At 48.9% G+C, this 23392-nt stretch overlaps 1 protein-coding gene across 6 annotated transcripts in view; it reads left to right on the forward strand.

Annotated features, from left to right (window-relative positions):
- Positions 1-22660, forward strand: part of Klhl3 (kelch like family member 3) — a 124131-nt gene extending 101471 nt beyond the window's left edge. For 4 of the 6 annotated variants that reach the window (XM_052726819.1, XM_052726817.1, XM_052726815.1 and 1 more), the window contains 7 exons: positions 2307-2424; positions 2807-3004; positions 3653-3754; positions 7117-7245; positions 10443-10583; positions 12761-12904; positions 18352-22660. In XM_052726819.1, coding sequence (XP_052582779.1) covers positions 2307-2424; positions 2807-3004; positions 3653-3754; positions 7117-7245; positions 10443-10583; positions 12761-12904; positions 18352-18380 — 861 coding nt within the window. In that variant the 3' untranslated portion in view covers positions 18381-22660. The remainder of the gene's footprint in view (positions 1-2306; positions 2425-2806; positions 3005-3652; positions 3755-7116; positions 7246-10442; positions 10584-12760; positions 12905-18351) is intronic. The other 2 variants (XM_052726816.1, XM_052726820.1) reach the window with 2 other exon arrangements.
- Positions 22661-23392: the final 732 nt, after the last annotated feature.

Consider the following 23392-nt stretch of genomic DNA (forward strand, 5'->3'; position numbering starts at 1 on the left):
TCACAGGAAAGGGATGTGAAGACTTGGCCTCGAACACTGCAGTGAGGCCTGTGTGTCCTGGTCTGGGAGCACTGCAGTGAAGTCTGTGTGTCCTGGTCTGGGAGCACTGCAGTGAAGTCTGTGTATCCTGGTCTGGGAGCACTACAGTGAGGCCTGTGTGTCCTGGTCTGGGAGCACTGCAGTGAGGCCTGTGTGTCCTGGTCTGGGAGCACTGCAGTGAGGCCCGTGTGTTTTGGTCTGGGAGCACTGCAGTGAGGCCTGTGTGTCGTGGTCTGGGAGCACTGCAGTGAGGCCTGTATGTTTTGGTCTGGGAGCGCTGCAGTGAGGCCGTTGTGTCCTGGTCTGGGAGCACTGCAGTGAGGCCGTTGTATCCTGGTCTGGGAGCATTGCAGTGAGGCCTGTGTGTCCTGGTCTGGGAGCGCTGCAGTGAGGCCGTTGTGTTGTGGTCTGGGAGCACTGCAGTGAGGCCTGTGTGTTTTGGTCTGGGAGCACTGCAGTGAGGCCTGTGTGTCCTGGTCTGGGAGCACTGCAGTGAGGCCTTTGTGTCCTGGTCTGGGAGCACTGCAGTGAGGCCAGGCCTGTGTGTTTTGGTTTGCTTTGGAAGGGATTAGAGATCAGAAGTGACTCCTGAGCTTTGAAGATTTTGTGGCCTACATTTGGGTCACAGACACTGTGAACCAGTTCCAAAGAGCAGTGACCAGTGACATGGGCAACAGGGAGTCTGGTGTCATGCTTGATACTGTGGAATGGTTGTAGTTTGGGGTTTTCCTTCTTCCTTATTTTAAAATCCTGGTGTGATCGGACACCTGATGGCCTGGGAATTGAACCTGGGTCCTCTGGAACATCAGTTAGTGCTCTTAACCACCGAGCCATCTTTCTCCTTGGGCTTTTTCTTTTCCTGAGGTTTATACTCCTGCCAGTTCATATGGTCGTATAGATGACCCCTCCTCTCTTCAGTAACATATTGTGAGGAAGTAGAAAGCAGTGTGACAATTCAGTGTGGCAGAAATTGTTAATGGCATGTCAGCAAGAAAGCCCTACAGGCCAGGGGTTAAAAACATGCTTCTCAATGTCTGACTTCTGGAGCAGAGCCTTGGCATGTCCTGGGCCATGTGAGAAACAGATTCTCAGACAAACCATGGACCTGCTGAATTGGAAAGGGTTTGTGTGAGGACTGCTAGATGGATAAGACAGGCCTCTTAAGGGTGTTGAAATGTCAGGAAGGGGTAATATTATCATGATGGGGACAGTGTGAGTTTGCCTGAGTTTATCAAAATATGCAGACTATTGTTATCTTTGGCATTTTGATTCTTATTTATTGTTAGCATGTATAATGTTTTGAGAGTGTGGATGCCACAAGTCAGTACAGTTCATTAACATAGCCAGACCATGGCTTTCCTTTGACTTAACCACACCCTGCAGCAAGATGTCAAAATAGACATCTAATGGTATAACCAGAACAAATATTTCATAAACTAATAAATACCCTGGCTGTGTATTTTCTGTGATGTTCAGTTTGCTGTATTCTGGTCACAACCCACAGAATTGATTTTCATGACTCCCTAATGACATGCAGTGTGCAGTGGGCAGTGTTGACATGGACCAGTTTCTGTCCAGAACAGGAAGAGAAGCCATGGCAGCCTCACCTCTGTGTCACGTGGGCTTGGGCCCCCCTGTCTGTTCTGCCTCCCTCTGCGGAGTGACCTCTGGCTGTTTACATGTGTTCTCTGACTTTGACATTCCTCATCTGTCAATCACACTGACAAGCAAATGACAGCACACTTGGCCTGCCTGGCTGTGGTAGCTACGGCCTTCTTGTAGGGGGAAAAAAGCACTTTCAGAGCACCGTCAGTCAAGTAACTTGTTCAACACCACAAAACAGTGCTTAAAAATTATTATTTTTTCTTTACTGCAAGTAATAGGTACCCTCAGCAGTCTAGGTACTTAGGAATACTTCTGAGTAATAATATTATCCTAAAAAATGTATCCAGAATCCATGCTTCCCACCCCAGATACATTTGTTTGTCTCAATGTAATTATCCCCACCCCTCGTCTTTTGTGTACTGAGATTGTAGAGGATACTTTCCTTACCTCAGTATCACCCTGAGCGGGGTGTTTGGAAAGTGTGGACCTCTGTGGTGCTTGGCTGGCTTTTCTTGACTATGTACCCCCTCAGTGACAAGGATGGCATCTTCCTGTGTGTAACTCTGCAGACTGGCAGGCAGCATGTGGAAGGGCCACGGATTGGCCATCCACGCCCGTGCATGTTGGGCAGACGCAGTTAATGTGCATTTGTCTTTCTGGAGGTCATGATTGTGGTTGGTGGCCAGGCGCCTAAGGCGATCCGCAGTGTGGAGTGCTATGATTTTGAGGAGGGCCGCTGGGACCAGATAGCCGAGCTTCCCTCCAGGAGATGCAGAGCAGGTAAGCAGCCCCAGCCCCCGACTCACCTGGGTTCCAAGCAGCCTTGCTGCAGTGGCAGCAGGTCTCTGCCTAGTGCTGCCCCAAGCCCTGCTTCTTCTCCAGACTTCCTTCCCCTCCCACTGCACAGCGGGCCTGCTTACTCTGAGGTCAGTTCCTCTTTGCTTATGCATTTAAGCCAACTCGAGAAGTTACTCAAATCAGGTGAAGTTAGAGAAACAAATGGGAAGAAAGCAGAGTCCCATAGTTGTTCACAGATATCCAAAGCTGGGGGTGGCGTCCCACAGTGAGTCAGGCATAAGCCCACCTTGCTTCCTTGATGCCACACATGGACTTGGGTGGGCAGGTCCCTTCCCAACTCATGCTTTGTTTTCCTCTGTCTCAGGTGTGGTGTTCATGGCTGGCCACGTATATGCCGTGGGTGGGTTTAACGGCTCCCTGCGGGTGCGGACAGTGGATGTGTATGATGGCGTGAAGGACCAGTGGACATCCATTGCCAGCATGCAGGAGCGCCGGAGCACGCTGGGTGCAGCAGTGCTCAACGACCTCCTCTATGCAGTGGGAGGCTTTGACGGCAGTACTGGTAGGTCCAGGGTGTGCTGCTGTTCCCTCTTCTCTGGGCAGTTCCCTCTTCTTTATTCAGTCAGCTCTTGGGCTAGACCCTGTGAGTTTGTAGAAGTACTCTGGGAATGACCCCATCGGAATTAGTGAGCTCTCCTGCCCTGCCAGGAAATACTGATGTAATCCTCACAAACAGAAAAGGTATCTTATGACGTACAGTTGTGCAGGTTCAAGTCCACAGGCCTGTGTGGATCTGTGGTGAGGTTGTTTATCATGGCACAGTGTAGCCATGTGAAATTCATTAGCCAGGAAGCAACAGGAAGAAGAGAGACTGTGATCTTAAGTCACCTAAAGGGTCACCACCAGTGGCTAAGGACTCTCTCCCAAAAGTCTCACTGCTTCCCGGTACCACTACCCAAGAACAAGCCTTTAGCGTAAATGTGGACCTCTAGGGCATTCCAGATCCAAACTCTTAAGTGTTGTCCACCTTAATCACTCGGCTTTGGGGCAGAAACAAGCCTTCTTATGTGCCATGGCCACATGCTAGGCAGAGGTGACCTAGCTGGACGTCGAGTCTAGTCCTGGCTTGGCCTTTTCCTGGTCTCACTGTTCCTCACACAGCAGGGGGAGGCCCATGCCTGGAGGAATCTCATGATTCTCTTCTCCCTAGGCCTGGCCTCAGTAGAAGCCTACAGCTACAAGACCAATGAGTGGTTCTTCGTGGCCCCAATGAACACGCGGCGGAGCAGCGTGGGAGTGGGTGTTGTGGAGGGTAAGGAGGCAGCAGAGGGTGGTGGCTCATCCTGCCCTAATATGTGGGTCTTGTTCTGAGTCCAGCATTGTGCTTGATACTCCCTCCATTATGGCTCCATTCTTCAGGTCACTGGGCTGAGTTCAGTTCCACTGTCTTTAGTTAATAGACAGGGAGGGCTCGGACCCGAAGGGCAAGCTCCTGAGCCAAGGCTAAGAAGGGCTTCAGCAGGTTAGGAGAGAGAGGAGACCTGGGGGAGAGTGATGCCTGTTCCTTGGCTACCTGTCAATATCTCTGCTAACAGTGTGGGGGATGGGAAGGAAGTAGGGAGCCCTGAGTCAACATATAAACTCGGGTGCACTGTAGTAAGCGTATGGGTTAATTATACTTGTTAATTCTCTGCTCACCTTCACGTGTTGCACGCTAACAGGGCAATGGGAAAGACAGGCTCCTTTTTTCAGGCCTGACAAGTGTGTGGTCTCAGGATAGGCTTGGTGTGGGGTGTGGCTGAGGCAGGAGGCAGTGCTGAGACTGGAGGCCTGGCCAGACAAGACTTGGAAGTTTGTAAAAACAACTTTCTCTTACTTATTCTCCCAAGCCTTCTGGAAGGACAGGCAGGTCTCAGATTGTTCTGTCTTTCAATTGGAGAAACTGAGTCCTGGAGAGGGCAAATGAAGTACTTGTATTACGACAGTAAATAGCAGAGCAGTCCTCAGCCCAGGTCTTCTGACTCCTAACCTTGATTAGGAGACCATTCTCAAATGCTGATAGGCAGGAGTTTGTGAGCTCAGGACCAATGTGGAGAGTATGAGTTGAATTAAAATGTTAGAGATGATGGGTCAGTGAAGATGTATTAGTCTGCACTGATGTCTGCTCATCCAGATGTATGCATGGATGCTTCATGTGCACCCACGAGAGCATGCACATGTATACTAACACTCACATATACATGCATCCACATACACAGGTACACATGCGGCCATGGAGGAGTGCTTCTTACTGGCTTGCTCTCCATGGCATGCTCAGCTTGCTTTCTTATAATACAACCCAGGACCACCTTCCTAGGGATGGCACCACCCACAGTGGGCTGGGCCCTCATGCCTCCATTTGCAATTGAGATGATCCACAGACATGCCTACAGGCCAGTCTGGTGGAGGCAATCCTTCCGCTGAGGGTCCCTGTTCCCAGGTGGCTCTATTCTGTGTCAAGTTGACAAAAATTAACCAGCATAGATGGTGACCGTCTCTTCTCTCAGCATGTCTCAACCTGTACCACTGCTATTAGTTTGAAAATTTCACTGAAAGGCATATTATCCCAGTGTAGTTGAACACATCATCTCAGTCAGGCCAGGACCCTGTCCCTCTACCAGGATAAACTGTTTCTCAAGGTCTCATCCTCTTGGTGGGACAGAAACTGATTTGCCAATCAGCTCCTAGAGCTTTGTCCAGTCACCTTCTCCTTTTCCTTCTTACTCCTCAGCCAAGAACATCAAACAAGAAGCCAGGGCTTAAAGATAGCAGGCCCTCACGAACACCCTCCAGGAGAGACCTTGAGTGGCCATTTGTTTTAGCTGATACAAGATTGACAGGGTTAGAGGAGGTCCCTTGACAGTGGAGATTTAAAGTACTGCCGGGGACAAGGGCTTTGCCGGTGTGCCTGCTTGCAGAAGTGCAGTCAAATAGCTTGCCCTGCGGGTGTAGAGGAGAGCTGGGAGTCTGTTTCTCTCGCCCTTCCTGTACCAGAAGCTCTAAGGGCCATGGGCTGCCTCAGGGCAGCAGAGAGTGTTTCTAAGAATGCAGGGAAGGAGCTGGAGTGGACTGTGCTTCACACTGGTTTGAAGGTTCAGCTTTCCACACTGGTTCACTCTCCTCTGCCTCATCTCACTACCAAGATCATGCAGTCTGAAGGACCCTTAAGGATGGCAGGGTAATTTGCTACTTGCCGCCTGGAAGAGTCACTCCCAAGAACAAGGTACAGCGGGGGTTGGAGTGTAGACGGAAGTGCCTGACTGAGTGGAGGGTGTGTTACAGAGATGGGACCACCTGAGCCGGCACACAGTGTTAGTGGCTTGCACTCTGGAGAGGTTACTGAGTGGATTTTTCTGTCAACTTTGACTTTGTGAGGGAGGAGCTGTGGATGAAGTCTTTTTGAAAAAGGTCGATTGCAAAGACTCAGAGAGAAAAGCACAGTATAGTAGGATTACTGGGTCATAGCCCTGATGGTACGGCATTGTTTGGGCGGGAGAAGCTAAAACACAATCATGGATTTTTGCATCTTAGCTGCACCCGCCGTATCAGGGACTCATATAATGCCCCCCAATTCTTGATGAAGTAATTCTGCTGAATAGGTTTGCCCACGTCTGTGTTTATTAGCCTGAAGTTAGTGTCAGTTTAGCCTGCTGCTAGTGTCATGGTGTCCTGCAGATCTCATGTCCATAGGCAAAGTAGGGCCTCTATCCCTGTCCCCACAGAAGGGACTGTCCTATTGCATCTTAAGACTATAAGTGTTAAGTCCCAGATGTTTGAACCCCTGTTCTCACATAGGTCAGATTTCCCCCTTCTTGTTTATACCTTACTCCCAGCCTCCAGTCCCAGTTGGGGATGGCTCCCACAGGAGCTTAATGTTATTTTTATTTAAAAATAGTTGTTAAGGGCTGGAGGGATGGCTCAGCAGTTAAAAGTGCTGGCTGATCTTCCAGAGGACCCGGGTTCAATTCCTAGCACCCACACGGCAGCTCACAACTATCTGTAACTCCAGTTCCAGGGAATCTGGCACCTCACACAGACATACATGCAGGCCAAACTCCACATAAAAAAATAGTTGATAATGCTTCAGGGTTCTGATACAGCTCAGAGAACAAAGGTGATCTGCAGAAAAATTCCAGCTGCCTCACTCAGAGTGTGCACAGAACACTTCATTCACCTGCTCTACCAGCCAGAGTTTTGGGAGGAGTGACTAGGGCTGGACTTGGGCTCTCACTAAAAAATATTCTTCCATAGTCTTCTCACTTGTCATTGTGAGCCCAGAGCCAGAGAACTGGGTGTGTGATTGCCTTGTAGCTCCCAGTGCTATGTGTTTTAATCTAGTTCTCCAAACAGCATTACTTGGAACCTCAGTGATACCAGGCTGGTGTTCTGTGTCAGGTACCTGGGGCCCCCTTTTAGAAAGAGCTTCAGCAGTGCTTCTAAGTATCTCATGGCTTCAGAGCAGATAGAAGGCAGAAATGCAAAAGGAGACATGCCCCGTGCGGAGACTAAGCTGGGTCCACTCAGAACTCTGAATGAGGCAAAGGTGCCTCGGTGGGTTAAAAATGGAGCATCAGCTGAGCTGCTGTTCCACGTCACGGTCCCTGGCACCACCCTTAGTCATTTTGTCTCTTCCAGGGAAACTGTATGCTGTTGGGGGTTACGATGGGGCTTCCAGGCAGTGCCTGAGCACTGTGGAGCAGTACAACCCAGCCACCAACGAGTGGACATATGTGGCCGACATGAGCACCCGACGCAGTGGCGCTGGTATGTGAGAGCCTTGGGGAAAGCCTTGGGGTACAGGAGAGCATTGGGGTACACGCTGTATCTGCGCTCCTCATGGCTGAGACTAGAGACAACCCCCTTCTCCTTTCCTGTTGGTGTCCTACCACATCTACAGCTCTGGTCACACAAGGATCTGCCTTTTCCCTGGACTCCTTGCTCAGCACAGAAGGGTTGTTGTCTTCTATGTCTTTCCGTTACTACTGTTTTTTGTTTTAGATGACTGTTCCACGGCCCAGGCAGGCCTCAATCTTACCAATAGCCCAGGCCACACCAGGGCATTCCTTCTGTTTGTACATGGGCCTACATCTCTGGAAGGTACAGGCCCACTATGCGTCAGAATACAAATATTCTCCCTTCCTTCCTCTGAATCTCACTGTGCCACCCAGGCTGACCTCAAACTTACCGCCTCCTGCTTTAGCCTCTGCGTGCTGGGATTAAAGGAGTGCCTGACCAATGCCTCCAACCGCTTTCTCCTCACCTCAGCCCTCAAAGGCGTACTGATACTGATTCGACTTCAGAGGTGGATCACTTTGCCCAAGCTTATAGAATTAGAAACTTGCAGAGTTAGAGTTCTCTTTCCAGGGTAAGGCTTTTTAGACCTCGGATCATGAGCCCCATTCCTGTGAGGGAGGATGGGCGCTGTTGCTGTGGCTTTAGTTGTCGAGCCCAGCTGGCCTGCTTGCAGCTGGTGTCTTGGGAGTTAAAAGCCAGCATCACAGTGTTTATGGCTGGAGATAAGCTCAGGTCCCTTACCCCCACTTTGCTTTGTTCCTCTGCAACATGATGAGAAATTGACCTCCCAAATGGCTTTCTATTTCTGTTGTGTGGGGAACTCCAGGCACTCAGGAGCTGCCACAACAGCCCCTTCCTCTCCCCTTTGTCTCCTCCATCATCCCAGGAGCCCACGGTCTCAGGGAGCAAGTAGAGGCCTTGGCCACAGCTCCTGGGGCTCCTGGTGACTGATCTGATTCTCAGTTTGGGGCTGGTGGATAGGCCGCATGATTCCTGAGAAGTGAAAACGTAGAGTTACATGTGTTCATTTTCTCTCCTCTGCCCCCATCTACTTTTGGAGACTGGATTATGACCTCACATACCTACATCCTTAACTTTTTATAAAAATTAGACTGTTTTAATTTCTTTTAGGAGAAGTTTTGTGTACACATGGATGGGCTGTGAAGTTGAAACTCTGTACAATTCCATTTCAGAAGCGTGTGTTTGGAGTTCTTTTGGGGAGCAGTCTCTGCTAATCCTGACCACTTGGCCCCCCATGAATGCCTTGAAGTCAAGAAACCTGAGCTTTAGAGCTGAGTGTGCTTGACCTCATCATGTCAACTTGGGCAACCCCTCCCCCATGTTTGGCGTTTGATACCTCAGCTGTGCTGCCCACATACTCAAAGGACCAGTCCATCCATAAATCCTGTGATCCTCCCTTCCTGATCATTTAGTAATTATAGCTTCTAGCACCTTCTTTATACCTCCTAAAGGGTCTCCAGTCCCTGGAGCTTCAGGCATGCCTGTGGTGATGCCTTTGCTCCCCAGTTGTTCAGAAGGTGGTTAGGGGGATGTCACCTGCCCATCCTTGACTAGAGGCCCTAGACGATGTCATTAACTGCTGCTTATGTTTCTGGAAGGCCCAGTGACCTTGGCTTGGGATGAGCTTTGTGTTCAGATTGCTATGGAACCCTGTCCTTGGATTCCTTTCTTCAAAGCTTCGCTCTGCTAAGAGCTGGGGAATGTGTCATCTCTAGGGCTAGGAGCCCATGTGCTCATCGTGGTGGGTTCCTGTGAGAGCCAAGGACCTAGAGACCAAAGGCTCTGTATTCCAGCTGCCTAAGGCCCAGTGTGGCTCTACATGGGTGTCTAAGAGCAGGCTGCCAAGGGATGAGGGCGGTGGAAGAGTTGCTGGGGCACGCCTGGGTGACTGCTGGCTCCCTCAGCAGTGGAGAGCATGAGCAGAGGGATGGACATGGTGGTGGAAAGGAGGCCATCTCAGGATCCCGGAGGTGTCAACTCCTGATGACCCTGGAGGAAGGGAAGGTGAAGCAGCTTGGAGCCTACAGAGTTTCTGACTCTCACAACCTGACGCCAGCCATTGCTGGCCCGGCAGCACCATCTGCTGCTGGTTTTGGGGAACTGCTAGGAACCGCTGGCTAACCTGTGTAAACGACCACTGGCTGGATTTCACATCTTGTCATTTAGATCTGCCGAGAGCCTACGCAGCAGCAGCCTTGAGAACAGGCCAGGGTTAGACATAAGCAGTTCTTGACCTTATGAAGTCTGTAGCCTCCAGATCCAGCCCCTGGATCTACAATCTGGCTGCATATCCCGTTCACCAACACCCTTTTTTTGGGTTTCTGACCAGTGTCTCTGGGAATAAAGTCTTGTCTTTCCAGAAAGTTCTCAGCAGAGGGGATGTAGAAGCCTGTCCACATAAGGGCGTAGTTCATGGAACCACTGAATCATTCCAACCCCCTCCCTCCATGAATGGGAGAGAGAGAGGGTCACCCAGAGGGGCCGTGAGAGAGGCAGGCCTAGGCGTCCCAGCTTCAGGTCAGTTGCTCTCATGAGGTGCCACTTTCCTCCTTTATGGCCTGTATCTCCTTGTCTCACAGCAAAGGACTGCTTGTCTTGGGCAGCTCCCCCTGGAGGGGTTTATGCCTTCCCCCATGAAGGAGTAGAGGGGCTGAAGGAACAGGCTGGTAGGGATGTCTGCTCAGTGGTGACCTCAGCCACCCTGCTCTGTGGCTGTTTACACAATGGATACAAGGCCGAATACTAAGATACTGAAGGAAAACAAGGCAGCGTGAATAGACAAGAGGGAAATGGGTATCATTTTACTGTTGAGAATTAGCCACTTGTCACATTTTAGTGGATTTGATTCTTTTATCCCTTTGTTACCCCCGTTATATATGTATACACACATATATATTTTCATCTTAGAAGCATAAATGGGGTCATGTTGGCTTTGTATCTCAGTGTTTCCAGGCTGTCTGCCTTACTAGGAGCTGGGAAGGGTATCATTGTATTTGTTTTACAGATAAGGAGACTGAGGTCCAGGGAGACAGAACTTGCTCCCCAAGTCACCCTGCTGGTGATGGCTGTCCAGGACTGGACACCAGGCCTCTTGGTTTCTGGTTCTTCTAGTGGGCCTGAGGCTGGGACACTGCTCTGCCTTTCAGGGGTTGGGGTGCTCAGCGGACAGCTGTATGCCACGGGGGGACACGATGGACCCTTGGTGAGGAAGAGTGTGGAGGTTTACGATCCTGGGACAAACACCTGGAAGCAGGTGGCTGACATGAACATGTGCCGGCGCAATGCAGGTAATGTGACTGTGCTCCCACGGCTCTTCCTCCCTGTAGACAATGGCTCTGAACAATAGGAAAGCGGCAGGATTACCAGAGTATGGAGCTGAGCCTGTGTCCTGAATGTAAGAGTGGCCGTTTGATACACAGGCTCTGAGTTAGGGGAAGGGAGAACCTGGACCCCAAAAACTGGCCATAGGACCCCCCTAACACACACACATTGAGACTCAGAGGAGTCCCCTCTCCAGTGGAGGTTGATGCCAAGATTCACCAGTGCCCCTGCCTGATGGCTAGGCTGGTAGTCATGTACAGAGTCGTGCACACCCGAGCCAGACAGCAGTGCCGTATTGTGTTTTCTCTGCCAATACTAGGCTAAAAGGTCCTCATACTTCACAAGGTCCAAGTTCCTTCCCAGCAGGCGAGCCAGACCCTACCCGATCCTCCAGTGCCATCCTGTCCTTTATTGTCTTCCTTGTATTCCCTGTCCCCACGTCCCTTTGCTCTCTGAATCCTTCCTGTAGGAACAGCCTGTCCCAGAGTCCTCAGGGTCACGTGTCCTGGGGCCTGCCGCCCGGCCAGGCTGTTTCTGTCCGTGACTTTGAGTTGTGCCCTGCACTGTTGACCTTGCTTTGTGCTTCTTTGCTCTAGGAACAGGTAGGTTAGCTTCTCCCACCTTCCCAGGCTGGACTGACTAAAAGGTACTGCCAGGTAGACTTCCTTCCTTCATTCTCACATTACCTGTTTGCTAAACTCACTGTGGCTGACTTGTTGGAAGTGTAAACAGAGGGGCATTACTAATTGGCTAGCTGCCTGAACCTGCTGTGATGCACAGGCATTTGGTCTTCAGCCACATGAAAAAGAAATTACAGAGCCTGTAAGGCAGCTAAGTCTGCCTGCAGTCTATGAATTAAGTTATAAACATGGACATGTACATACATTCACATATAGATATTATTTCTTTAATAACATATGGATAGTCCTGTTTTAAAACTTGCTTTCCCATTCTTCATCAATGTCTAATTACAGCACTAAATGTATCTTCATGCTTTTTTAAACATGGCTATATCATAATTTACCCAGCTCATTATTGAATACTTCATTTATCCCATCTTTTATATGCTACTAGTAAAGCCGTAGTTATTATAAATGGTCCTTATCGTTAAGTCAATGTACACATTTCAAATGATTTCTCTAGAAGAAAAGGCCAAAAGTAGAATCTTGAGGCAGAGGAAGGACCTGTGCTTTTATGTACATATACATTTATATGCATCCAGGCAGGAAGGCAGCACATTTTATGCTCTCACCAGTACTGACAGTATCTTTAATCAGTATTGCTAGTTACTACTTTTAAAAGCATCACCAATAAACTTGAATTTATAAAAAAACTCAAACAAACCAAAAACCAAACACTATCTACTGGACTATGAGTTTTAAGGTCTTGAATAAGAATTACATTGCCGGGCGGTGGTGGCGCACGCCTTTAATCCCAGCACTTGGGAGGCAGAGGCAGGCGGATTTCTGTGAATTCGAGGCCAGCCTGGTCTCCAAAGCGAGTTCCAGGAAAGGCACAAAGCTACATAGAGAAACCCTGTCTCGAAAAAACCAAAAAAAAAAAAAAAAAAAAAAAAAAAGAATTACATTTCCCGCCCTTCCGTCCAGCTTCATGAGACGTGCCATCAAACAAGCTCACCCTGAGATAAGAACGAGAAAAGAGTCCCAACCTGGTTGAATTCAGATGTGTGTGAATTCAGATGCCTGTCTTAAGAGGGAGTTACAGGCACAGCCATTAGCAGTATATAGGATGAACATAACATACGGGGAAGGCTGCATGTACCCCAGGAAATGTTCCCACAGGGAGACCTGTGACATCTCTCTATAATGTTCCCACAGGGAGAACCCATAATGATCTCTCTATAATGTGGTGGTGGGAGTGGGGCGCAGCAGGAACATCTGTAGGAGTATATAGTAATAAAAGCTCCCTGGTAAGAGAAGCAGGCTCACTAGAATGGGGACCCTCAGAGCCCAGTGGCTGTGCCCAGCATGTTCCTCCACTGAGTGGACTCAGACCCCAGAGTGCCATCTCTGTTGTGCCACAGAAACTGGGGAAAAGAGTCTCCAGGACTTGGGCATCAGCTGTCCATGGGTCCTGGTCTCTGATACTCCCACTGATCCTGTGACCTCTGCTGGATTTCCAGGGGTCTGTGCAGTGAATGGACTCCTATATGTGGTTGGAGGGGATGATGGATCCTGCAACCTGGCTTCAGTAGAGTACTACAACCCAATCACTGACAAATGGACACTGCTGCCCACCAACATGAGCACTGGGAGGAGCTATGCAGGTCAGTGGGTTCCTGCTCCAGGTGCCAGCACAGCAAGGGCAAGAACCGCACGAGGGGATGAGCAGAATACCTCCTGCAGGATTGCAGCAATTGTATCTTTACTGTGTGCCCATGATGGATGCTGAAAACTGGTACTTCCCCTGTGAATCTGAATGTAGCCTCCTGGAATACTTACCGTAGTGTTCCAGGGGGTCATTTCCCACTGACCTGAGCTGTGACTGCCTTGGCCATTCCTGGTTCACTTTGTGTAGGTGGGACAGCATAGTTCTTGCTCATTAGAAGTTAGGTTGAGGGGCTGGAGAGATGGCTTAGTGGTTAAGAGCATTGACTGCTCTTCCAGAGGACCTGGGTTCAATCCCCAGCACTCACATGGCAGCTCACAACTGTCTGTAACTCCAGTTCCAGGGGACCCTCACACAGACATACACACAGGCAAAACACCAATGCACATAAATAAAAAATAAATCAATTAAGTTAAAAAAAAGAGGGGATGAGCAGGTTGGGAAGATAAGACCTACCTGCATAGATAGGAAACACCACAAACTTATATAAGATTAACATGAGTTGTGAATGGGGTGCTTCAGGACAGAACAGTTGTAAGAATGGCCACTAGGGACCTGTTCTCAGGGGATGGGCTCTGTTGGATTCTGGGTCACAAACTCATACATAAACTGCCTTTCACTGTGTACTTTTTATGTTAGGTAGTTTGTTGTTGTTGTGACAAGTTCCTGAGAGGAACTATGTAAGTGTGTGTGTGGGGGCGGCAGGGGTAAGGTGTGGGGTGTGTGTGGGGGGTGTGGGGTGTGTGTGAGTGTGGTGTGTGTGTGGGTGTGTGGGGTGTGGGGTGTGGGGTAGGGTGTGTGTGTAGAGTGTGTGTGGGGTGGGGTGTGTGTGTGGGGTGTGTGTAGGGGGTGGGGTGTGTGTAGGGGGTGGAGTGTGTGGGGTGGGGTGTGTGTGGAGTGTGTGTAGGGGGTGGGGAGTGTGTGTGGTGGTGTGTGTGTGTGGGGTGTGTGTAGGGGGTGGGGTGTGTGTGGGGTGGGGTGTGTGTGGGGTGTGTGTGGGGTGTGTGTGGGGTGTGTGTGTGGGGGTGTGTGTGGAGTGTGTGTAGAGGGTTGGGTGTGTGTGTGGTGGTGTGTGTGTGGTGGGGTGTGTGTGTGGAGTATATGTGTGGGGTGTGTGTGTAGAGGGTGTGTGTGTGGAGTGTGTGTGGGAGGGATTGGGGAAGGAGGGGGTTGTTTTGTCTCATGGTGTCAGGATTTCAGTCTGCTCTCGGCTCCTTTGTTTCTGGGTGGTTGTTAGGCAACAGGTAGAGATGATATGGACAGCATGTGGGATAATGGGACTTCCAGTCTCCTGGTAGCTAGGCAGCAGAGGGATGGGAGAGGGTCAGAGTTAAGAGCCCTTCAGTGGCATACCTCCCGTGACTCGCTCCCTCCACTTCCTAAAGTTTCTAGTATCTCCCACAATATCATGACCAGCTGGGCTCCGAACCTTTAACACATGGGCTCATAGGAGCTGTTTTATATTCCAGCTCTAACCCCTCCCTGAGCTGTGAACCAGCATAGTAGGTACAGTGTGTACATTCCCTTTCATCTTCTCAACAGCCCTCAGGCTGAGTGGGACTGCAGCCTTGATTTTGCAGCTGAGTTTTGGAGACTATAAGTAATCACCAAAGGTCAACCACATGGCTAATAAGCATGCACCAAAGTCAGAGTTCAAATGTAGGTCCGACTTCTACCTAAGTCATGCCCCTTCTACTGTCCCCGCTCAAGGCTGAGTAAAGGGGCTGGGGGAGTAATGGGTAGGCTGGGGGGTGATGGGTAGACTGGGGGGTGATGGGTAGACTGGGGGGTGGTGGGTAGGCTAGGGGGTGATGGGTAGGTTGTGGGGTAATGGTTAGATGGGGGTAATGGGTAGACTGGGGGGTAATGGGTAGACTGGGGGGTGATGGGTAGACTGGGGAGTAATGGGTAGACTGGGGGGTCATGGGTAGACTGGGGAGTAATGGGTAGACTGGGGGGTCATGGGTAGACTGGGGAGTAATGGGTAGATGGGGGTGATGGATAGACTGGGGGTGATGGGTAGACTGGGGGGTGATGGGTAGACTGGGGGGTGATGGGTAGACTGGGGGGTGATGGGTAGACTGGAGCAGAGGCTATTTCTTGTAGGGAGGGGATGGTGCCAAGTTCAGTACAGCGCAGGGCCAAGAGTTGATGTTGGTCAGAGCTCCTCTGAAGAGGAGAAATACAAGCCCAGCTTCTTATGTCTGACCTAAACATTTCAGTATGTGTGGACTAAATGTTTACCGAGCACACACAATGTGCCATCCATTATCCCAAGTGTTTGAAAATCATTATCTCATGTCACGTACACCTTGGCTCCAAGGCTTCTCCTCTTACTCCCATTTCCCAGGAGAAAGGTCAACTGTCAGCTATCCATCTTGTTCGGGTTTCAGGACGGGACGATTGTGTGTGCAGGTGCCAAGGGCTCCAAGTCACCTTCTTTCCCCATTGCAAAGCATTTCTTCCCCTCTCCCCTCCTGTAAGCCTTTCTCGCCCTGTACCATTTGCCTTCATGAAGACGTTGGGAGCGTTTTGACCCAGAACAACTCTGTTCTTACGAAAATCAGCACCTTCTTTCCGAAACTGCAGAGGAAGAACAGGGCATTTTGTAGGGTGAGAAAGTGGGTGGGATCCTCTGGCTCCACCTCTGTTAGAGAGTGGGTGGGCTGAGTAGAGCCCATTAGGATTTCACATATCTGCTGACATTTTCAAAGCCTCCTTTCACTGTCTGCCCACTCAGAACCGGTGGGAAGGAGACAATCAATCAGGCCATTTTGTACTCAGACTAACTGACCAAGTGAGTGTGTTATCTCAGAATCTAGGGAATGGATCTGATATGTAAAGATTTAAGGCCAACATGACTTCTCAGAGCATTGCTTATAATAGCACCCCCCCCCCCGAAAATGATAATACTTAAGGATTGACATTAGAGAAATAATTAAATATTCTATGGAATGTTTATTCAGTGGGTATTTTTTCTATCTCTTTTTAAAAATTAAAAGTAGATTTTTTTATGCAGCATATTCTGATTATGATTTCCTCTCCCCCAACTCCTCCCAGCTCCTCCCCACTTTGTCTTTTTTTAATGTCTGGAGAAAATGCTTGTACTTGACATGCTGGGTTAAAGGCAGACTCGAGTTGTGTGTGGCCAGTGTGCCGAGGGCTCTGGTTCTACATTGGCGGAGAGGGAGTTTGCAGAACTATTATTTCTCAAAGTGGATGTTGCAGTCTCAGATCTGCCTCTAGCTCTGGGTCTCTGGGCTAGCCGTTCAGTCTGACCTCCATTGTCTCAGTTGAAAAATGGGGATAAAATTAGATTGGGTCTCTGAGGACTTTTAAGAGAGTGAAACGTGATACAATGTGTATAGTTTGTAGCATGGTGCCTGTCTGGTGTGAGTCAGCAGGAGCTAACTCATTCTGATTATTATTAGAAGCTGGAAAGTACTAAAAGATGATGGTTGTTCTCTTCGAAGGGATGAAAGGTTTCTCCTTTGTATTCTTCTGCATTTTTCCATAATGAGAGCATATTACTTTTCTAATAAGAAAGGCTTATATAAAAACACTACATGAAAACACTACAAGAGCCTGCTTTTAACAAGTATTACTTAGTAAGATAGGCATCTGTAGTACAGGGAAGACTGCCGAGGCCAGGAGATACGGTCTGGTCTGGAGTCCAGCCCTGCTTGCCTTCAGGCTCTTCTGTCTGTACCTTTAGCCAGGAACCACCAGGGAATGGATGTCTAAAGCAAAATGTCCCTAAAGGAGTATCTTCCTTTCCTTAGGTTGTGTTTCCTTAATCCCATCTTCAGGTAGAATGTTTTATAGCTCTAGCAATATGTTAAAAAAAAAATCTCCAAGCCAGGCAGTGGTGGCATACGCCTTTAACCCCAGCACTCAGGAGGCAGAGGCAGGCGAATCTCTGAGTTTGAGGCCAGCCTCGTCTACAGAGTGAGTTCCAGGATAGCCAAGACTACACAAAGAAACCCTGTCTTGGACAACAAAACAAACCCCCCAAATAAAACCAATAAATAATAAATAAATAAATAAATAAATAAATAAATAAATAAATAAATACATCTCTAGCAAACATCTTCACTTGTGGGTATTTTTTGAGTTAGGATTTATTAGCAGGTTCCAGAAATCTGCCTGGTAGTGATTTTCACCAGGAAGAAGGCGTATGGTTCCAGCAGAAAGAAGTGGACAAGCCGCCATCACAACACAGAAGGCTTGCCTTCCGGTCTCATTGGCTAGCACTGGGCCACAGGGCATTTGGAAAGGCAGTCTTGCAGGCTGAGTCTGTCACTAGCTGGTGTCTACAGCTGAGAGCAATGTGTAGAAAGGATGTTGACTTTCTCAGTCTCGAGTGTCTTCCATATAGTCTCAGTGGATTACAGTAAAACTTGGGTTATTATTGGTGGAAATATTAAGGCAACTCCCCGTAGTTAAAAGGGAGGTTTATTTGGGGGTTTTACTTATAACAAGTAAAGGGATAGGTTACAGGGTCCGGGAGAGGTGAAGTATAGTCCCGTGGTATGCTTTGGAGAACTCTGCTCGGTCTACCATCCAACATCCAGGATTACTAGGAGCCAAGAGAGCCTGTACATCCAGATCTCTGGTCTTAAGGGCTCTCATCTTGGCCCCACCTCAAGGGCAGGCCATAGGTAGGCGTGACAGTTACCGGAAGCCTCACTGGGGGGAGTACTTCCAGGTCAAAGCTGGAACAGCTACCCACTACAGGTTATAAATGGATTTACAAAGTTAGAACCTCAAAGTTAAGCTTTACTAAAGCAGTGTCAAACAGTACATATTTAGAATATTTATCCGGTTGGGAATTGAGCACTGGATGAGGACCTCTCAGTTCTATGACAACAAGCCGTATGGGAAGCAGCCTGCAGATTTGCCTAAACTCACTGAAGACCACAATACAGATTGCCTATTGGCAAGGTTGAGGTTGGAATTTTGTTTTTTTTCCCCCCGTGATGTTGGTGTACTCTTCTTTCCAGTCATTCCAGTGACTTCTAAAAGTAGAAAAGTGGATACACATCAGATATCACTTCTCCAAAAACAATACAGATTTGGAGACAGATGCCTCTGGGTTCTCAGTGAGGAGTGTGGGGTTGTTAAGCTGGATGCTGTGGTCAGGAAGAGAAGTGGGATGGGTCTGCTGGCATACACTGTTTGAGATGATCACGCCTGTGGATTCAAATGTCCCACCAGGGTGTGGCTGTTAGAGTGGAAACAGCCAGCTGCTGGCAGTGATAGTGTGGGACCTTTGGGATTCCACAGACTGTGACAGGATATCACAGATTCCTGGACCCTTGGGACTCTGGTTAACTTGGGAGAAGCCAAGATGGTAACTTTCTTTCCCTTTTTTTCCCGTGTTAGGTGTTGCTGTGATTCACAAATCGTTATGACCCAGACTCCCACTGCCAGGAGGTGGAGGAAGGATCAGGCACTGTCTGTGACCCGAGCATTGAGCGAGCAGCGGGACCATGACAACTGACAAGATTAGCTGGGAGGCTCTGGAGTGGTTTGAGAACCACCATTGTTGTCTTAGCAGACCAGCCTTGTCCCTCTCAGTGTGGACATTGATGATCCACCTTCTGCTCTGAGGTGCTTTGGTTTCTGCCCTAAACAGTAGGGTTCCTGACAGCCCCACAAAATTCCTTGAGTGTGTGTGTGTGTGTGTGTGTGTGTGTGTGTGCTTCTACAGGACAATGGAGAACCTTGAAGTGTGTGTGTGTTTGTCTGTGTGTGCGTGTGTGCGTGCACATGCATGCATGCATTCGTGTTTGCGTGTGTAGGAAACACTTCATTCAGTAGGGGCTGGGGCTGTGCGGGTGTCTACTGGATTCTTTACTACTGATCTTTTCATGATGCTAAAACACCTACACATGTCTTCTGGACTCGTGCCATGGGGACCCTAGACTACTAAAGCTGCTGTCTTTTGGAGATCAAGGCAGAACTAGCAAGCAGCAGCCCTTCAATCATTCTGGGACCATGACTTGACTACTGCAGCTGTGTGGAAGACCTGGGGCTTCCTCAAAGCTGCCCTGCATCCTCCGTGTACCTCTGGGGTACAGCTTCATCCAGCCATTGCCAGCCACTCCTCCTTGGCTGCACTCCAGGAAGCAGATGAGAACTGTCTTGCCTTTACATCTTGGCCTCTAGTCTTTGATGTCATGGATTCCAGGTTTGGAAGATTTTGTGTCTTTTCAGCAGGGAAAACAAACTTCAGAGAAACCCCAGGTAGAAGACTGGAGAGAAATAGACAAGAAAAACACAGCACAACACAGTGAAACCAAAGTGGTTTGGATTTGTTCCCGCCCACGGTGGCCTCAGAGAGGGACCCTGCTTCTGAGTTCGCAGGGCAACAACCCTATGTATTATGTGTATTATATAGGCTCTCTCATTCATGGTATCCGTTCTCATGCAGAGGATAAGTAAAAGGTCACCCTGCACTAAACCCAGAGGTAGGCTTGCCCCTTGTTAGGTGGGGCCATATGTAACTCAGAGAGACATGAATGACTTCTAAGGACTATACTGGCTAGATCAGCTCTTTGTGATGATGGTCAGGGCTGTCTGTATCTGTCTTCCCTTTTTCATGCTTTCCTCCTATTTCAGGGTCCATATACTTTCTCCAGCCTCCCAAACACCCCCTTTCTACTCTCCCCTTTGGGGAGGAGATGGTAGTGGGCCCTGGACTGGAGATATTCCTCAAAACCACCTGTATTTTAAAAATGAAAGCAACAGATCAAAACGATTAAGAATGTAACTTCCCACACCTGGGGTGGTGTCTGGAGGTGTGTGGACGCGCACACATTAAGGGTTGGGGAATGTGTTTGTTGCACAAGCATGACTTTGATTTCTAGCACTGACATAAAGAATTCTGGGTACAGCAACATGCACCCACAATCTCAAAGCTGGGAAGGTAGAGAAAGGCTGCTGCCTGAGGCTTGGAGACAGCCAGCCTAGGCTAGCCAGCGAGTCCCAGGTCCCAGGGAGAGTGCATCTCAAAACAAGTTGTGGCTCCTGAGGACCAGCGTTAAAGGCTGACCTCTGGTCTCTGCACACTCACCCTCCTTGCACACACAGAGAACCTCAAAGCCAAACTCTTCCTAAGCTAGCAAATTGCTTGTACTGGAATTTCAGCCCTCGGAGGGTGGAGTTTCAGCTTCCCTGAAGTCAGAATCCACGTAGAGGAGACCATGGGGCTTTGTGAACTCTAATGTTGGACTTCTGTTACAAGTAGGTTCTTCAAAGCACATCTACAGGAGGTTGACGCGCCCTGTCCTCTGCACTTGGAAGCCCAGCTTCTCCCCAGCGAGGCGGCCACTGTGTATTTACTGAGCCTTTAATGTGCACTCTTCCGAGAGTAAAATCTTTCTGTCTACTGTTAAGCAGAAGTTAGACACCACAACACCCAGATAGTTAGTAGCCTTAGGAATAGTATGTAGCTAGAATACCCAGCTTTGGGAGGTCCAGAAGAAATGTCTCCCAAGGGATGCAGACATTTTTGGGCAGATGCCCTGGTTCCAGCTGTGAGTAGGGAGAGCTGCTTGTGAAACTCTGCCTGGCCTTGTGCTGGAAAGTGGGTAGGACGCACCCTGGATACCCTTCCTCCCTCTCCAGGGAAGTCTGGGGACTTGTTTGAGGTGCAAGCAGTGAAGACAAGGTTGAGGACCAGAGTCTAATATGCTGTTTGCACAAGCACTCCATTTCAGGTGAAAGGAAATCCCACCGTCTCCCCCACTCCCACCAAGAACCCAGACTTTTATACTTAGGGGTCAAGATGAGTCTCCTCTTGGCGAGAACCCCCCTTCTGTGGAAGTTGTGATTTCTGATGGAGGTTTTGCTGTTGGTCCCATCTCCCATCCCCCTTCCTGCAAAGCGTTTGCAGGTGAAGCTGCTGAGGGTCCAACTCATTTCACCCTTGTGCGTCCTTTCCCATGGGGACGAGAACACTGGTACGTCATCACCAAAAAGCCAATCTGCCCTAGCTGCCCACAGATACCACCCTGAGACCCATGTTACTCCATCTTCAGGCATCAGGTAGAAGTCTTCCCATGGTGGGCACTTCAGACTCACTTCAAGTCTGTGCTAATCACATGGTGGGCAAAGCCTCTGCCGCCTGTCAGAGCCGCTGCTGTCGCTAGTGAACACGGCCGTGCCAGGGCCACATCAGAAATCTGACTGCAGGGGCAAAATGGAACTGAGACCCCAAGTCAGAAGCAGCATAGACACCACTTGGATGCTGATTCGGACAATGTAGAAGTCAGTTTCTGAATTCCAAAGTTACTTCTCCTAAGTACCCAATAGCATCTCCATCTAAAAACACGGCAGTATTATGCAAATGAAGTGACCTCATTTTTCCGCTATGCAATAAGAATTCTTAATTCTCTCTCATGACAAACCAGTTGCAATATCCCCTCAGATGCTTTTTGAGCTGTCCTACTTTGATATCTCTTGTGTAATGTTTGTGTATTTCTGAGCCAGATCCTTTCAAGATTGCCTTTTTGTAAAATCGAAGCTATGGCTTTCAGGCTAACGTTTCAATGTAGATATTTTTATAGATAATTTTTTCATGATATTTGAATCGCTTCCTATTGTCCACGATAATGAAATGCTGTTCTGTATGTCACTCACCCTGACACAGCGCACACCTGTAGCTATCCTTTTTATGTTTCTTGCCTCTCAGATGCCTGTAGCTCCAGGTTCCCAGTATTTTAGGGAGATTGTGGAATTCCAAGATACAGCCATGGGGCTTTGCTTTTTAGCTATTAGGGACTAATGTTGAACTTGCCCATCTAGATCTCTCATCTCTTTGTGTTTGTGAGTCTGCCTTCTGCAAGGCTGGGGCTGGGTTGGCCCACACAGTGGTGGCTTTCATCACTGGGCACTGAGCTTGCCCTCTGGCCTACATTCCCTAGGCTGCCCAAGTCCTGCAGACCTTGTCCCTTCTCTACTATCTCCTGGTTTTTGGAGGTTTCTAGTACTCAGGCCTCTGCAGCTGGGCCATGCCTCTTTGGGAAGCTTGCATTCTTTGTACTTAGGAAGAAGGGGGTCCCTCAGGACTCCTGGGAAGAATGTGCTGAGCAGACACTCACAGTGTTTTTTTTTCCTGAGCTGTCTCGACTCCAGGCTCTGTTTTGTGCATTTATCTACCGTAGGACTCTTGTTTCTCTTTTGTAAATCTTAATTTATTATTTTGGGGACAGGTGCCATTTAAATTGCCTCTATGCTTCTTCCTGTTTGCACCTGGTTGGGTCAAGGCTCTGACGCACAGAAGCAAGGAGGTCAGGGTGGTTTTAGTAGTTTTTTTCCTTTTGGTGTGTGTGTGTGTGTGTGTGTGTGTGTGTGTGTGTGTGTGTGTGTGTGTGTGATGTTTGTACTACTTAGGCTCCTCATGTTCAGCTATATTGTTTATCTACTGACCAAGCAGAAAATCCAGCAGCACTTCCAATAGATAGGGACGGAAGAGGCTTCTTCTGTGTGGGTAATCACAGCCTAAGAGGCCCTGGGCAGCCTTTGCTGTGGGATTCAGTGACTCCTGGATATAGCAGCAGCCTGGGCAGGAATGCATGGGGCTGTGGCATTTGCAGGAATAAGTTGACCCTATGCTGTTCTTGCCTTTGGTTATAAGATTGTAAATTATTTTCCCCCTTTTTGGTGGTAATAAAGGACCCTTGTTGGACTTCTTGTTTAATTTGTATATGTTGTGTAAAATACTTTCTTTGAAAGAAATCTCAAGACACAGAGAGTGTATATCTGTGCGGATGTTCTGGCCCTGTGCTTGACATGGGTCGTCACTGGATACTGGCAGGTCCATGATCTGATCTGATGTTTTCTGCATGGATGTCAGGGACTGTATATATACATCTTGTAAAAGAACACTTGTCACATGATCAATACAGTGAGAGCCGAGAAACATTTCCCCAAATGTGTTATTTTAATAGGATCCCATTCTTTTTCCCCATACTGTACATGGCATTTTAATAAAAGCTGAACTGTACAGACATTCTCAACTTCACTGCACAGCATCTCTTCTGTCTCAGGTATGGAAGGGGCGGACTCAGCTCCACTCAGGATCAGATGGAAGTTTCTCTCTTCGGAACCTGCTGCACAAGGCCTCGATCCTGCTGATCCCACCACCCGGCCCTAGCACAGTGCACGCCCACAGAGACTTTAGCAAGGCCCAGTGGAGGCAGTCCTTCTAGAAGGGGTTACTGTGGATAATGGCTAGGTAGTTGCTGGGATCTGGTCCTGGAGGGGATGGCGGCTGACTTTTGTGATGTCACTCGTGGAAGCTGAGCTGTGTCCCAGGCATGTGGAGTGCTTAGCTTGGTGGCAATCTCTCAGAGCCATCTGCCTGCTGACATGGATGTCCCTCTGGATAAAGACCATGCAGTCCTAGGTCTCTTTAGAT

The sequence above is a fragment of the Peromyscus californicus genome, unplaced genomic scaffold, assembly GCF_007827085.1.
Source record: "Peromyscus californicus insignis strain IS unplaced genomic scaffold, ASM782708v3 Scaffold_8__1_contigs__length_139910024, whole genome shotgun sequence".
Lineage (NCBI taxonomy): Eukaryota > Metazoa > Chordata > Mammalia > Rodentia > Cricetidae > Peromyscus > Peromyscus californicus.